General features: G+C 51.7%; 1 protein-coding gene across 2 annotated transcripts in view; it reads right to left on the bottom strand.

Moving 5' to 3' along the window:
• Window positions 1–2512: 2512 nt before the first annotated feature.
• The window catches only part of SUSD6 (sushi domain containing 6), a 92155-nt gene continuing 78011 nt past the window's right edge, over window positions 2513–16656 (bottom strand). For both annotated transcript variants that reach the window (XM_043472393.1, XM_043472394.1), the window contains exons 3-6: window positions 12219–12416; window positions 11084–11222; window positions 8424–8842; window positions 2513–6369 (exon numbers count right to left, since the gene is read on the bottom strand). In XM_043472393.1, coding sequence (XP_043328328.1) covers window positions 6344–6369; window positions 8424–8842; window positions 11084–11222; window positions 12219–12416 — 782 coding nt within the window. In that variant the 3' untranslated portion in view covers window positions 2513–6343. The remainder of the gene's footprint in view (window positions 6370–8423; window positions 8843–11083; window positions 11223–12218; window positions 12417–16656) is intronic.

The following is a 16656-nucleotide window of genomic DNA, read 5'->3' as shown; positions in this document are numbered from 1 at the left end:
CATTGGTTATAAGAATTAAAAAAATTTTTTGACAACCTAAAAGTCCAGATTACCAATATGATAGGGTCTATGCAACCGTTGAAAATGGTGTCGATGAAATCTTATGATTAGAACATTGTCAGTAGAAGGTGGAATTATGGGTGATTTTAATTTTCTTTCTAAATTTTCTGAAATGATTTTGTGTTACTTTGGCATATTTAAAGATATTTTAAGTAGTCTGAGAAAGACCTGCCCTGGAGATTGTTACTTTTGTCCTTGACTAGGAGTCTCAGCTGTCCAAATTGGGAGATGGGGGTTCAGTAGCAGGGTAGGGAATTTCTTTTCTCCCCTTCCATCTCCTTTCCAATCTGGGCCAATCACTCCAAAGACAGCCCTTCCCCCAGCAGTTCTGCAGGTTTTGTGGGCTGTTTCTTTTGTTCCCCTCATCTGTTAAGAGAAGGGCTGCCAAACTGTGGCTGACCCCGTTTTGACAAAACTCCCTTCCCCAGCATTCCTTACCTGATGGGATATGCTTCTCTCCTGTATTTCAATGAGAGAGACGACTTACCTCTCATTGAAACAAGCAGTCTTGTCTTTCTGGGTTTTTTTTCTTGTGGAGGAACAACTCTTGCTGCTTGGTGAATTTATTTTTCATCACATTCTGCATAGCTTAAATGCCTCCTCCCTCGACACCACGATGGGCACGTCCTAATCCTCTGAGATGAGGGTACTGTATCATCCTCATGACTGTATGCCATTTTCCTGCTCTGAAATTAAGAGTTCTTCCTCTATCTGAAGCTCACTGCTGGAGAACAGAGACTCTGAAAGGCAGTAGGAAGGGGATGAGGGCCTTGAGAGGCAGGCAGAATCTGGTGGGGTGGGAAGTGGGCCGGGGAGGGGATCACTCCTTCAGGGCTATCTGGGTTTGAATTCAATTCTGGCTCTACCTTAAGCAAGTCAGTTCACTTCTTTAGGCCTCACTTCCATTCTATGTGATTCAGAGCTCTGGGCAGGGAAGCTATTGATACCTGCCATGTAGAGCTGCTGCATGGGTTCCATGAATTGATATACACCGAGCACTTAGAACCCTGCCTGGTACAGAGTAAGCGCTTTTTAAGGACTAGCCATTACCACCATCGGGCTTCCCTGGTGGCTCAGATGGTAAAGAATCTTCCTGCAATGCAGGAGACCCGAGTTCCATCTCTGGGTTGGGAAGGTCCCCTGGAGAAGGGAATGGCAACCCACTCCAGTCTTCTTGCCTGGATAATTCCATGGACAGAGGAGCCTAGCGGGCTACAGTCCATGGGGTTGCAAAGAGTTGGACACGACTGAGTGAGTGCCTTTCACTTCACTGCCACTATCACCATCCCTCTTCGAAGCTGGAACACTCATCTCTCCACCCCCTCGCAGTTATGGCAGTGTTGCTCGGGCAGACCCTACTGAAGATGGGTGTTCTGAGTCTGAGACTGGGTGTTGGGCACAGATACCCCTAGAATGATTTTCCACATGACACTGTGTGTCAACACATCCTGACCATTTCCCAGGGGGACAAACCTAAGGGTGGCCCGAATTTTTATCCCAAAGTACCTGATACCTCTTTCTACTCATTCCCTTACTACCTGTTGAGTACTGTTGGCCTCTCCTACCTGGCGATGACCTCTTTTCATCTCTACACCGCCTGCTCTTTCAGCTCTAAGTATCCAGCACTTCCTCTCCCCCTCAGAGAACGGTGTTGCTATTCACCTAGCTGCTCAAACTACCTTACTCTCCACAGGACCAACAACTTCTTACATGGTCTCTGTTTTACGTATGTTTTTATCCCCGTAAATTCATTCTTCTTAAGAGACAGAGAGAGCTTCCAAAAACAAAGAAAATAGTGGAGCTAACTCATTCTACTAATTAAAACCATGAAGGCACTTCCTGTTGCCCTTAGGAAGTGAAACGTCCCAGTGTGGCTGGCGAGGGTCTCCTCCCATTAGCCTCTGTCTGCCTCCCTCAGCGCCCCCTGAGCCCTCTGCCCTCAGCCCCCTGCAGCGACCGTAGACTCCTTTTGGTTTCTCAAACTACAAGTGCTTTTCTGCTGTCCACGCAGACGCTGGGTCCTGCCCCTCAGTCTCATTGTTCTGGCTTCTCTCTTCTCAGTTACATGGCATTTCACCCATAAGGTGTTTCTGACTGTCCCCTCAACGTAACTTCCGTCACCACAGCCGTCACTGGATGTCACTCTGTTTTCCTTCCTGACATGTTAGGAATCCCATGCAGGCCCCCAACTCACCGTCTTGCTCACTGCTGAATCCCAGCCTGAGCACAGTGGTTGGCATGCTGAGAGCTCTAAAAAGAGGACTGACATGTTTTCACTTGTGTTTGTGGTCTCTCCTCCTTGTTCCATAGACCACCTACCTCCCTGTCCCGTCTCCTCTTATCAGGTACCTCTCCCCCTCAGAGCTGGTGTTTTCATCCCCTTCATGAGCTCCTGCCCCTCAGAGGGTTTCTGCAAAAACTTTCTGGAAGGATCACATCTCTCACAACTGCCTTCATAAGAACTTTTTTTTTATTATTATTATTTAGAAATGCAGTTATATACAGAGAACAATTAAAATTAAATTAAACTTTGTACAAATATTAAAATACTATCTTCACACCCACTGCAATGTACAGGATACCAAAAAATATATATATAAAATAAAATAAAGCAAACCCAAACTGACTGAGTGACATCCTGCACAGCCAATGATGCGTGTCATGTGAAACAATTGCTGAGATTCCATAGTGGTGTGACGAGCCGCCAGGCCACCCTCCACCCTCTCTTCTCCCTGCCTGGAGACCCAAGTGCTTTGCCCAGGCGCATCCCCCCAGCTCCTAGCAGAGGGCTCAACCTTGGGGTTCTCATTCAAAATTCTACTAGATTTTCAACTGGCGGTTAAGAGGAGTCGCTTCCCAGGAAAGCTGAGCCTGCCTTTCCCTCTCCAGGGAACTGGCTACTCTACCACTCGGTCCAAGAACCTGCCACACGAAATCCTCTCCGAGCCCCCTCACTGGACTCCAGTAACAACAGGCCCGGTGCTGAAGGCCAGGAGCCCCGGCAGGCTTCAGGGAAGCTCCTGGACTCTGTCCTCAGCAAGCACATCTGGAATGAAGCTGTCAAGCCTGTGTCCTTTCCCTCCTGGGCCCTATATTTTCAAGGAGGGGGGGAAAACAAACAGGCAAGGATCTAGAAACATCTGCAGCATTTTCCATTCTCTATGTAGGGATGCTCCCTGGGAATGGAAGTGACATTGTTATGTGGGAAGCGAGTGGTTTGAGCTCCATGGGAGTGGGGAGGGGAAAGGTTGAGTGCTAGGGTCCCTGTGCCACCACTGACTTAGCAGGAAAAGTATACCTTTGTCTGGCCATCAGCTTCTCCACGAAGCTCCACGGCTGGGGGAGGGGAGGAGGCGGCAGGCAGGAAAAATGCAGATGAGACATGAGCTAAGTTCTGTTTGCAAATGGAGTGTTGGGAGGATGTACGCTGAAATGCCTTATAAAACCAAAAGAACTCACAAAGTGGCCAGGACTTGGCCCATTTCACACCCAGTGAAATGGGAACACAGCACACAAAACTCAAAAATGGCAAAAGATAGAGCCTACCTGCTGAACTAAGGCATTGAAAATGTTAGAAATTTTAAGTGATTTTTTATCATATACTGGCCCTTGAAAGTCACTGGAATATGACTGCAAGTTGCCAAGATAAAAAACCTGCACTGAGTCAGCCCGTGTACGCAAATAAAAAGAAAAAACCGCTTCTTAAAAGTCCTTTGGTGCCGACCATTCCTCCTGTACAAGTCCTCTGCTGGGCTCCCCTCGAGGTGAGCTGGGGGAAGCCAGACCGGGGCAGCTTTCCCCACTGCTCCAAGCCCCTCTGGAGGCCCCCAACACCACCTTGTCTCTCAGCCAGGCCTCACCCCAAGGCCGCCGTGGAGGCCCTGATCCTTCACAAGAAACAAGGGCCAGACGCTCCAGAAACAGCAGTTCATGGCTGATGTGGGAGACGAGAACTGCAGGAAGCCGTCACAGGAATAAGCAGGGAGGTGAGGCTGGCCCGGCACCCACAGGCCAGGGGCCTTCAGGAGGCAGGCCTCATCAAAGCCAGGGACAGGGGAGCAGGGGAGGGGAGCCTCCCAACTTTTCTCTCCTCCCTCCCAGGTGGCAAGTCTGGGCTTGTGATCCCCGGGGTGGGTGGGCAACGTGGAAGTAGGGTTCAGAAGGCAGGCTTTTTCATTTTTTTCAAGCTCCAGACGGATCATCTCTGTGACTGGATAAACCGCAAACAAAAAGTGCAATCTCATGGGGAAAACCCCCAGAGTACTTCTATAAAAAAGGGTAAGAGCTCTGTTTAAAAAAATATTCTAGACTCGAGTTCAGGTGCTGGAAGATGGGGAAATGAAAGCTGCAGGCTCAGCAGTGAGACTCTGGAGGCCCCCAGCTGCCCACAGGGCCTTGCTCCCTTCTGGAGGAAGACAAGGGCACCACGGGTGGCGCAGAACCTGTGCAGGCTGAAGTGACTGGGGTCGTGGGGACCCTGCCCTCCAGACGGGCCCCGAGCCAGCCACGGCTGGCAGGTGCGTCTCTGGACACGGCCTCTTTGGAGGCCAAGGGCAGGCCTGCTCCGTTCTGCACTTTCCCTCGGGCACCTCCTCCTCGCGGGCCAGGGCTGTGGGCGCCGGGTGGGGAGGACAGAGAGAAAGACGCTTGGCAAGCACTGCCCTTACCTGAGAGGAAGGAAGACCACAGGGGTGCGAGAGGCCGGGATGAGCAGGAATAAAGTGCGAGTGTTGAGCGAGGGGGCGGGAGGCTGAGAGAAGGCCCTGCGTGCCCCTTCTCTCCAAGGCCACCGGAGCTACCCTGTTAGGTCAGGAACTGAAAACACACTGGGCTCCAGTCTCCTCAGGCTGGGGGAGGAGTGGAGGCGCAGTGCTTCAGGAACAGAAACAGTAACAAGCACTCCTTACTGCCACATCTCGTGAAGAGGCAGCAGCCCTGCGGGGCCCTGCTGCCGCCCTGGGCAGAGGGAGCCACTCCTTCCACACCAGGGCCCTGGAGCCAGGCTGCTCCCAAACCGTCCCCACCAGCCAGCGCGCGCAGGGGGTGGGGGTGTGTGCTGCTGTCTCCGGGGCCCTCCCCTGGAGCCGGGGAGGTCTGGGGGTCGTCTGTCAGCAGTGGAAGGTGGCAGGGGAGGGCGGGAGGAAGAGGAGCAGCAGCAGTGAGCAAGCGGCAGCATGCTTCCCGGGCACAGTTACTAAGGCACGTGACTGCGGTGACGAGGACCCTCAGGGCCGGGCTGGAGCTGCCTGCAGCTGCCTGGGGGCTCGGTCAGCCCCTCAGGCCCCCTTCCATCACCATGAACCCAGGACGAGGCCACTGGCCCCCGATGCCAGTGACCAGGGGGGCATCCCACGGCATCTCAGAACTCTCACGTCCCACGGGGGACGCCACCAGCCTTGGCCAGCAAGGAAGCCAGGGCCACGTGGCGTCACACCCAGGAGGCAGCAGGCACCTTCCCCTTAAGCTTCAGGGAAAGAGGAAAAAAAACCGAGGCCAGGAAGGCCAGATGCTGGAAGTAGGAAGTGAGGACTTGCATATTAGGAAGACAAATCATTAACAGCCACCTTCCTCCCCTCTCTTGGGATCTTCTGGACGATTCTCAGGAAGTCACCAGGGCCAGGAGCCACCACATGCAAGCGAGACGGCTGGGCCGAGGGGCGACTCCTCACAGCTTCGGTCCTCAGCCGAGGCAAGGTGCCACCGCTGTCGGCCAAGGCAGGCCCAGGGGCCCCACACTCTGGCCCCAGCTGAAGCCACCTTTGGATCTGCTCCTGCTAAGGGCAGTGGTGCCAGCCTTCAGAGTGAACAGGCCAGACCCAGGCCTGGGCCCCCGGGAGGGCAGCAGTGCAGCCATGAAGGCTTGTAGGACAGCAACTAGCCTGCGTGACCGGGAAACCGGGCGGGCTGGGGGGAAGGCACAAGTAAACACGGCGCGCTCGGGCCCACACGGGCTGGCGGGGCTGCTGCCCAAGAGCTGGCTGGAGGGGACCCGGAGGGCTCCAGAAGGGAAGGGTCCAACCCAGCACGTTCAGATAGTGTCCCCGACACAGGTGGGAAGGTGGGGCCGGGCAGGGAGCCAGCTCTTCCAGCCTTCCAGCAGGCAGATGGTGACACTCTTCCTGGAGTTTCCGGCGAAGTGGGCCTGTGGGCCCTCGGAGGTGCGGAGATACACAGACACACAGGTGGGCAGCTAGGGTCTCCGGGCAGGGCGGCTGGAGGACATGGCGCTCAAACCCACAGGGAGAGGAAGAAGGGCAGAGAGGAGAGAAGCCCGTGGCAGCCCTCATGCTTCTTTCAAGAGTGGGATATCTGCGGGCGGAGGAAGATGGAAAGCACAGTGGTTACCCCCATGTGGGTGACGGCAGCACAGCTGACCCCACTGCGGGGACCCCTCACACACTTCTAGGTAGTCTAAACCCCTCACCCCTTCTCCAGGCCTTCCTTGCTCATCTCTCCGTTTGTCTGTGTGACAAAAGCTGAAGAGTCAGTCCAGTATTCAAACCCTTTCTGGTCCTGCCACCCGGCACCCTCTTCTCTGCTTTGATGCTGCTGGTTTAGTTGCTTCTCTTTCTACTCTTATTCTCATCCTGTGAGGCTACTGAGCCCTGGTAAGTCTCACCTCCTTCTTAAAGCCATCCTCCAGCTGTGTGATTCTGAGTAAATCACTCCCCTTCTCTGGGTCTCAAGTCATCTCACACGTTACCTGGGTTAGACTGATACCTGAAGGGCCTGGCTTCCTTCAGAACTGTCTGCCCCGGATAACTCGGGCTTAGCCTGCAACCAACTCAATAACCTACGTGTCTGGTTTTGTGCACCTCTCATTCTGACATACCTATTCAACTGACATGAATGTGAGCAAACTCTGGGAGATACGGAAGACAGAGGACGCTGGCGTGCTGTAGTCCATGGGGTGGCAAACAGTCGGACACGACAGCAACCGAACAACAAGATTCTGACATGGACCCTACCATTTTTTGGCTCCATTTTCTTCCTCAGGTATATGCTCCATCTTCCCAACTGACTGACAGTCCACGCATGCAGACAGCATGTTTCGTGAGTCTTTCCATCGCACCTGAAACCTAATCCAGCACCAGGCACAAGATGGGCTCTGTCTGAATAATGCTTGTTCAACACGTGGAACAAAGCCAGGGGACAAGGAGGAGAAGGGAGAAGAGCTGGCACCCCAGGGCTCCTTAGGAAGGTCAAGCGCTGAGGTCTATGTCAATACATGCCAACACACAGCATGTACAGCCGGATGCCCCGGGGGTCACTGGCTTCCAACTTTAAATCTGGCCCAAGTATTTAATGGCCCCTTCCTAGCTCTACATACCACCAAGAAAATAGGAGGCATACTGCTGATACTCAGGAAATCCTACACCTGATCTGCACTTAAAAATTTCCTACTTCTTGGCTTTCAGATATTCTAAACCTTAGACACTAACTGTGCCCTGAACTCCCAGGAAGCAGAGTGCTCTAAAGTGCTTTTGGCAGAGGGGTGGGGTACGGGGTGGATTGGTAAGCATGGAAGTCCTGACTTTTCTAAAGGGAAACATCTAGGTTTATTCTGCATCCTGAACCACAGTGGGATTTCATGTAAAGATGGCTTTTAAAGTGACAAGAGTCAATCCCAGCATTTGATGCTCCAGCTCTGGTAAAGGCGGAGGTGTCCGGAGGCAGCAGTTTCATCCTCTGACTGCTTTACCACAAAGGCCCCGGGGTTACCTGGGAGGCAGCATGGCACCATGGATTATGATACAGGCTGGGAGCACATCCATCTGGCTTCAAATCCCAACTCAGCCATTTACCAATGGGCAAATGACTTACCCTCTTGGAGCCTCAGCTTCCCTATCTGTAAAATGGGGTTGGTAAAAATACCTACTTCTCAGGATCACCGTGAGGTCTGACTGAGGTAGTGCAAGAAAACCAAATAGCACAGGAGCTGACATACTCCTGTTTAAAATGAAGCAGCTGAATGCTCTGGGGGAGAGAGAGGCTCCAGTTTTCCGAAGACCCCACACGTCCTTGTCATTCCTGTCCTTTCAGGAACATAAAAATTATAACAAGAGGACAGGCCCCACTTCCACCACCAACTGGCTGTCTACCCTTTGATTTAGCATTTCCCTGAGGCCATGAATAGTTGCAGAGACTCCAAACCTATTAAGATTCAGACAACAGCGAAAAGTCTCCCAACACAGAACCCAAAGGCCCACCTAGGATAAAATCCTATTTTGTAAGATAATCCCCTAGGTATTATCTTTCTTTGCCCCCAAGCACAACAATTATCAGGAAGGCTCACAGACTTTCCTCACTCCCAGCAAGGGCCCCGGGCAGATAATAACTGAGGGTCAGCGCAGCCCACCTACCATCTGTGTAGTCCTCTGACGTGAGGCTTTGGATGTCACTGTTCTCCGAATCTGGGGCTTCTTTGTGTGCCGCTCGGCTGTTCCCTGAGCCGGCCACCCAGGAAGAGGTGGTTGCCTGGTGCACCATCACAGTCTCTGAGCCCCGGGAGCCCCAGGCTTCACACAGTCCAGACTGGCCTGGGGCCTCTTCCTCGCTGCCTGCAGAAGAACAGGCCCCCTGGTCCTGCAGGTGCGGCTCCCTCGGCCCGCTTCTCCCACTGGGCCCAGACCCTTCTGACAGCACAATCTGCACTCTGGGGTCCGCGGGCGGCACGCAGTGACCGGAACTGCCGTATACAGCCTCCTCATATGACGGGAGCGCAACCTGGACTCCGTCCACCATGATGGAGACCTGGTCTCCGGACACTCCCTGGTCACGCCTGCACCACAGAAGGAAAGGACAAAGGAAGAATCAGAATACACACACAAGTGGGTATCACGATACCAACAACACCAAGGTACGGCACTAAGGGCTTTATACAATTCATCCCCTGGCATCCTCTCCTGAGTCCTTCACTAAGAATGCGGATGAGGCTCCAAGGAGTTAAGTAACCTGCCCAGGCACACAGCTGGTAAGGGAGGAAACTAGGATGTGCGTCCATTCCACCTGCTTCCAGAGACTATGTTACTAACCGCTAGGTACACAGGCACCCGGCCCTCTGGTCCTGTGAAAAACTCAGAAGCTCGAGACTCAGAAACATAGCCACTGGTTCAGCACAGCTAAGCCAGCAAGTGGGAGCACGGTGGCTGCACGTCCTTGTGAACATGCCCTGCCTGTACACTTCCAGCGGGCACACTGTATGCCATGTAAATTCGTTGCTGTTTAGTTGCTAAGTCGTGCCCGACCCTTTTGCCACCCCATGGACTGGAGCCCACCAGTCTCCTCTGTCCATGGGATTTCCCAGGCAAGAACACTGAAGTGGGCTGCTGTTTCCTTCTCCAGGATCTTAACCCAGGGATTGAATCCGTGTCTCCTGCATTGGCAGGCGGATTCTTCACTGCTGAGCCACCAGGGAAGCAAATTACATCTCCATAAAGCTCCTTTGAAAAAGAGGAGAAGGAAAAGAAACACCGTGATCTTGAAATGGGACACTGGACTCAAAAACTGAAGGAAGAATTCTGTTCTTTTGACTCAAGGCACTTTACTTGCCTTTTATTTTTTAAATTTTGTACACTTAAAAAAAAAAGAACTGTGGATTATAACACAAATGTCAGACAAACACAGAAAAACGTATAGCTGATGTATTCCAAAGGTAATACTAGTCTATGGGCTTCCCTAGTGGCTCAGCAGTAAAGAATCTGCTTGCGATGTAGGAGATGCAGAGAAGCGTATTCGATCCCTGGGTCAGGAAGATCCCCTGGAGAAGGAAATGGTAAATCACTCCAGAAATCTTGCCTGGAAAATCCCACGGACAGAGGAGCCTGGTGGTCCAGGGGGTTGCAAAGAGTCAGTAATTACTAAGCAACTAAACAACAATAATGCTAGTGTGTAACCTCTATCTGGGTCAAGAAATAGAACCTGCCAGCACCCAAGCCCCAGCACCCCATGACCATTCCTATCACCGCACCAACAAAAGTAACCACTATCCTAACTTACATTAAAATCATTCCTTTGACTTTTATTTTAGTAACTTTAATGCCTAAGCATGAATTCTTCAACACCGTTTAGTTTTGAAATTCTGTGACCTTTTATGAATGAGATAGATAGTAAACGTGTGTGTTTGTGTGTGACTAGGTGTGTCTGGTTTTGTATTTTACTCAACATTATGTTTGGGAGATTTAGCCGTGCAAATACGTTTTTTCTGGATCACTTTTATACACAGACTCCCGCCCCAAACCAAATCAATCTGGGGGTTGAGGCCCAGGTGCTGGCGCTTGTTGTTAGTTCCCCACTGGAGCCTCCCTGTGCGTCCAGGAGGGGGGACCCGGGGGACGGGGCAGCAGCTCACAAACACGGGCCTGCCTCAGGATCGTCTGGAGTGCTGAAGAAAGGCAGAGCCTCTCATCCCGTCAGTCTGGGTGGGGCCTGAGAACGCGCATTCCTAACATGCGCCCAGGTGATGCCGCTGCTGCGGGGACCACATGTGAGAACCACTGACACAGCGGGAGTAACATAGCACTGGAGTGGGACAGACCGGGGTTTACATCTCACCTAGAGCAGTGGTACCCAACCTTTTTGGCACCAGAAACTGATGTTGCAGAAGATAATTTTCCACAGACAGGGGTGTGTCAGGGGGTGGTCTGGAGAAGATTCAAGTGCATTACTTTTACTGTGCACCTTATCTCTAATCTAACACTGCCACTGACCTGACAGAAGCTACTGGTCTGTGGCCTAGAGGCCGGGGGTTGGGGGGACCTGACCTAGAGGGATGACCCTCTCTGACTTCACCTCTCTGAGCCTCAGTTTCTTAATCTGCAACGATCCTGTGAGGATTACGATGACGGATGCAAAGCAAAAGCACATTCTCTGGTACACCTGGAAGTTTAACACATGCAGGGCCCTCCCCTTCCCCTGGGCACACACGGACCAGCAGAGGCCAGCAGGCCCACCAGCACCCCTCTGCCAGTCCAGGGCCGGCCCCCCCCCCAGTGACGCCTGCTGCTACCACCACTGGGCTCACCGGCTGTGATGGAAAGACTTCAGCTTTGGCTGCAGCAGCACAAACAGCACCACGAGGAGGAGAATGAGTGCCACGGAGCTGGCAGTGGAAGCCACGATGGACAGCGTGGGGACCCCGAGCGACGTGTGGGTGTCTTTGTCTACGGAAACAAGCCATCATCAGCAGTGTTTTGTATCCAGATACAAGGAACTTGAGTCCCATGGCTGACCTTCAAAGGCCCCCTGCATGGTGTCACGCTAGCATGTGACATGAGACATGCTAGGTATGGCCAGGGTCGCCTTTGGAGCAACGGTGCAGAGTGGTTTTTATGTCAAGGAAAACGGACATTTCCCTATTGTGTTCCTGAAACTAAAATTCCCTTCACCTTGGACCACTGAGGACCATCTAACACCTAAATTCACTTACCCCTAGAGATCTTACCTTTATAAACCCCAGCTGATCCTGTCCTCAACAGCAGGTTGAAAGACATGAACCATTCAAATGCACACATCTTTCCACCATCTAAAGTTCCACCCATGTGGCAGGAAATTTTATAAAAACAGGGCTGTAATAACCCTCTGTTCTAAGGTCCTGCATCTTTAGCTGTATATCTAAAGCTAGTCCTCACCCTTCTCTGGGGTGTCATGGTCCTGAAACTGGAGTGAAAAGCCCAGAGACGGCTGCATGACACTCACTTTCCCCAGGAGGCTGGACCTCATGTCATGTATGACAGGAGGAGGCCGAGGGGGAGAGTGCTTCTGTCCAGCTGGACCATGGCTCCGTAACAAAACAGTGCCGTTCCATTCAGGGAAAAATAATATACCAGAGACGCTATAGAAGGTGCTCACATTGTGCCCGTGTGTTAGCAGAACACGGTCAGAGGTCACGAGCACTGGGCTAGGGCATCAAAGGGACTTTGCATAGCAGAGCAGATGCCTCAGTGGCTCGGCTGAAACACCACGGGACACACACCAGCAGTCCAAATGTCTAACCGAGACATGAAACCCCAAAGGAAGGGAGGCTGCCGGGCGTCAGAGGGGCCACGCTGCCCCCCACAGCACAGGGCCCTCTGGAGCGAGTGCGCGCCACTTCCCGGGAGCCGGAAGGGAAGAAGGAGCCCAGCAGCAAGTACCCCACTCTCGCCTGCCAAACTGACCCTCGTTGAGATGGCAGCTGATCTCCATGGCTGGTTTCCACTCGCCATTCTTACACGTCAGGTATTTGTAGTCACCCTTCAACATGTAGCCTTCGGCACACAGGTACTCAATGACGCTGCCGGAGTTCAGGGGGTCTCTGCAGGGCCGGGGGTGGCAGATGTAGCCACCATTCTCTGGCTCCGGCGGCAGGGAACACACTGCAGAGATGGAGAGACAGGAGGTACTGTGGTGAGGTTTTCCAGCGGGAGCACTGTCAGCAACACAGAGAGGGGCAGTGTTGAAGGCCTCGGCAGGAAACCCCCAGGAGCAGAGTGCCAGCCCCTTGGAAAGGCTGCTGCCCAACGCTGGAAGCTCAGGTTGCCAAAGACAGAGGGAGGTGCCCTGGCAACAGGGGAAGCCGGGCTGCCAACACCACGTCCCCTCACCTTCCCCCTCCCTACTGCCTGCAGAGAACCACAACCTTCACTCAACAGTAGACTCTGACCAAGCCAGATTCACAGAGACCTAGTGTGTAATATGGTTTTAATAAAACGTACTGGAACACAACAAAACCAAGTGACAGGTGGTAAAACACCAGTAACCTGCACAGGGGAAATGTTAGCCTTGTTTCCAGATCAGGATCAGAAAGGACTCCTTTGTGTGATAAAACATGCCTTCCTGGCTCCAGAGGGGATTTCTGATGTGCTCCCCGGGAGGCTCCCCACCCCCCCCGCACCACGCACTCCCCGACCTGCACGGTCACTGGCCTCACTCGACCCCACCCCACAGTAAAGCCGGTACTTTTCACTGAGGTAGGCCTGCTCAGTTTTAAAAGCACCTTCGGTCATCGCCTATCTTACTTATTTGTTCTGACAACTCTGTGAAGTAGTTATAATGCCTGCCCTTTGACGATGAGGACACTGGTCCACAAAAGTTAAATGACTCTGAGCCAAGTGTGAGGCAGAGAGAGTCAAGGGCAGACTGGGGAACACAGCTGGGTCTCCTGATTCAAACCTGTGCGCTTCCCACCAGCAGACACTGCTTCCACCCCAGGAGTGAGTGGGCCTTAAAGGACTGTGTATGTCAAGGCTACCTCCCCTCTGAACAAGGGAAATGGCAAACGGTACCTAAGTGCAGGGGGAACTCGGATGGAGACAAGCTGCGGTGACAAGCTCCCTGGAGCGGCCCAGGGAGAAGGTGGCCTCCGATTCCAAGGCCTGGGGAGGACCTGAAGCGCCTGGATGGGCACTGCAAAACCGAAGTACCCAGGCAATAGATTTGAGGGGTGTGCCTCGCAAAAATAGGAAGAGGACAACAGGGGCACTCAGGGATCATTGTTTGGAAGAAGATACGCTGGCAGGTGGCCAGGCACTCACAAACTTCAGCTTAGCCCAAGCCTTACTAACACAGGAAAGATGAAAGTCTCCAAAGGACTTTAGATTTTGCTGACAAATACCCTGTCCCCATCAAGATATCACAAGGATGTCAATATGAAAATAAAAACTGCTGGGTTTCTGGTTTTCACTTCCTCTAATAGACCCAGAGTTTCTGACTGTCTGAGATACGGTACTTTCCCTTCATGGGACTGCCCACCACTCTCTCAACCAAATACCACTTTCCTTCAGCCTGCAAACTGCTCTTATGTAAGATGACTGCCAGTCAGGAGAGGGGGGGGATATGAAGTAAAAAAAGAGGTGACGGTTCCCTGCCCTCAGGCTACTTATCACTGAGATTTGGAGAAAAGACTCCATTACTTAACCTATTAAAATAATGAGGTAGGTCCACAGGTATCAGAGAAGTCTGAACGTCCTCTCTGAAATTAGTAGAAGAGCCCAAATAAGCCCACTCAGCGCCCTCTAAGGACACACCGTCATCTCTAGACTCTTCCCACGTCACCCACCTCGCCCAAAGTCTAGAACAGGAGGCAGACACAGGCGTCACACCTCTCCTGGTGCCTCTCTAAACTCTGGCCAAGTCGTTCAGGGAGCTGGCCAGCTGGATTTCCAGAGGAAGCTCAGCAATCTGCTTTACCTCATACACGCTCCCTCTTTTGTTCAGGGCAACAAGCCTGCCAGAGATCGCCTGGCTCTCTCCAGATTGTGTCTAATCGGTTCATTTCCTCAGTGTAATTAATGCTGAGCATCCCACAGCAGCTCCCAAAAGCAGGCAGGACTCACACAGGTCCAGTGTGCGGGGGAGGACAGTCCCAGGGGAAGGGCTGCTGATTCTCAAGTCATTCCGGCTCTGCTGGGCACTTCTGCCCATAAAGCCCACATCGTCATGGAATCCCTGAGAGGGCCCTGGACATCACCGGGCACTCATTATGTCAGTACAAAAAGTGAGGTCTACAAAGATGCTACTTACAATTCATTTCGATTCACCTAATATTTACTGATGACTGGGTAGGGATCACTGTGCTATGCTCTGAAAAGGGATGAAAAGATAATAAGCACTTCAGGTGCATGTGTGCTCAGGTGCTCAGTCTTTTCTGACTCCTGGCGACCCTATAGACTGTAGCCCACCTGGCTCCTCTGTCCATGGATTCTCCAGGAAAGAACAGTGGAGTGGGTTGCCATGCCCTCCTCCAGGGGATCTTCCCAACCCAGGGATCAAACCTGCATCTCCTGCATTGCAGGCAGATTCTTTGCCACTGAGACGTCAGGGAAGCCCAAGCACTTCGGTTACTTGTAGCCAAACAGGGGTATGACAAATAAGTCCACACATGTATTTTAAAAGCTTTTTTCTTCATGGCTTCTGAGTTTTATGTCGTGACACATTTTGGAGAGTATGTTTAGGACACTTTTCTAAATGTACTCTCCAATATTTTCTTCTCAAGTTTAACAGACTGGGTCTTTGTTATGTAAATAATACCTTCGGATGGGAAAAAAAATAATAATAGGAAAAAATAATCATAGGAAATATATACCTGGGAAAAAAAGTAAGAGGGTGAGCACAGAAAAGCAAGCCCTCTGTCCCAGCCACTCAGTGCTTCTCCCCAGAGATACTCCACACAGATTTTACCGTATACATGTCAAAGAAAGGGATTAGCGCTGCAAGAGGGGGAGTTCAGAGCAGCAGAGATCAACCTTGTATGGGGAAGGCCAGGAATGGCTCCTGGAGGAAGCGGCATTTTCAGTGGGGCTTGATTTCAGCAGGAAAGGAGGTGGTGGCTTGAATCAAATGCTCCAAAGTAGCAAAGTGTAGATTAAGCCCAGAGAACATCGGGTAGCCTAGGTTAGCTTGACTGCATAAGAAAATTTGTCCAAATAAATAAATAATGATGATAGTAGTAGTAGCAATAATATTGTGAAGAAACCATCTTGCAGAGGGGCCTTGGCAGCAACAGGAGGTGTTCATACCATATTTAGTGGCTGAAACCATAAGGGGAGCTGACTTTGATGTAAGACGGACAGAGGAGGAGAAAACCTCTGGAGGTCAGCAGTAGAGCAACCCTCACGTGGGGAAATAAACTGGCTTAAAAAGTTCTATGAGGATCATGCAAAAGAAACAAACTAGGGTACAGCAGACTCGGCATCATGAAGGGACTGCCCCAAGTCAAAGGAAGAAATAAGGCGGTCTCGGAAGGAAAAATCACAAAAAGGCAGGATTGTTTTAAGATGCCGAGGACGTAAGGAAAAAATATGGCCCTCCTGCCCAATCAGAAAGCAGAGTGGGAGCGTCTTGGCAAGGAGCAGGCATTGGGAGAGGACCCTCAGCGATGCTTGAGCATCAAAGGACCGGGAAGAACATAAGGAGGAGCAAATAAATCACTCAGTGGCTTCCAGGAGCCACTGTTCTGGGCAACAGGCTGACTTAATCTGTGCATCAGGCTTGCTCTCACTGACAACCCCAGGTCCGCAGAGGGAGTTTCAAGATCTGCTCTTAGCCCCAAGAAGACAATGAACTCATCTGATTTGGCAAAGTTGCATAATTTTAAAAAGAAGAGGGAGAAAGCCAGAAGATGGAAATTTTACAGGAAAAAAAAAAATCAATTAGCTCCCTTTAGCTTCCTTCTCTGCTTCCCATTATCTCTTACAGCAACTTTTTTTTGGCCTCCCATGAGCACAGGAAGCAGCGAGGTAATTCTTCAGGGGGCCTGTGGAGTGCCCAGGGCACAGCTGTCTTGAAGCAGGATACGTCAGACCAGATGGGGAGGGAGCAGAAGGTGGGGAGGCAGAGTGATCTGGCTGGTACTCCCACCCCTGAGCCTAAACCAAGAGCAGAAACTAATAAGAACCCCCAATCAGCCCTCAGATAATGTGATTTTCTTCTGCTGTTCTGGGGACCAGACTTTTAAGAGGAAGAGAGGAATAAGAGACAAAACAAATTCTAAGATTCCATAACAAACGAATCAAAACAAGCTCCGGGAATGGCCTTGGAGTCAAAATGTCCAGTTTAACACACTGAGCCCCTTTTAAAATGAGGTGTGGAGGGCAGGGAGGGTGAAGATCAGCTTGA

The sequence above is a fragment of the Cervus canadensis genome, chromosome 6, assembly GCF_019320065.1.
Source record: "Cervus canadensis isolate Bull #8, Minnesota chromosome 6, ASM1932006v1, whole genome shotgun sequence".
Taxonomy (NCBI): Eukaryota; Metazoa; Chordata; class Mammalia; order Artiodactyla; family Cervidae; genus Cervus; species Cervus canadensis.
This window is presented reverse-complemented; position numbering and strand designations above follow the sequence as displayed.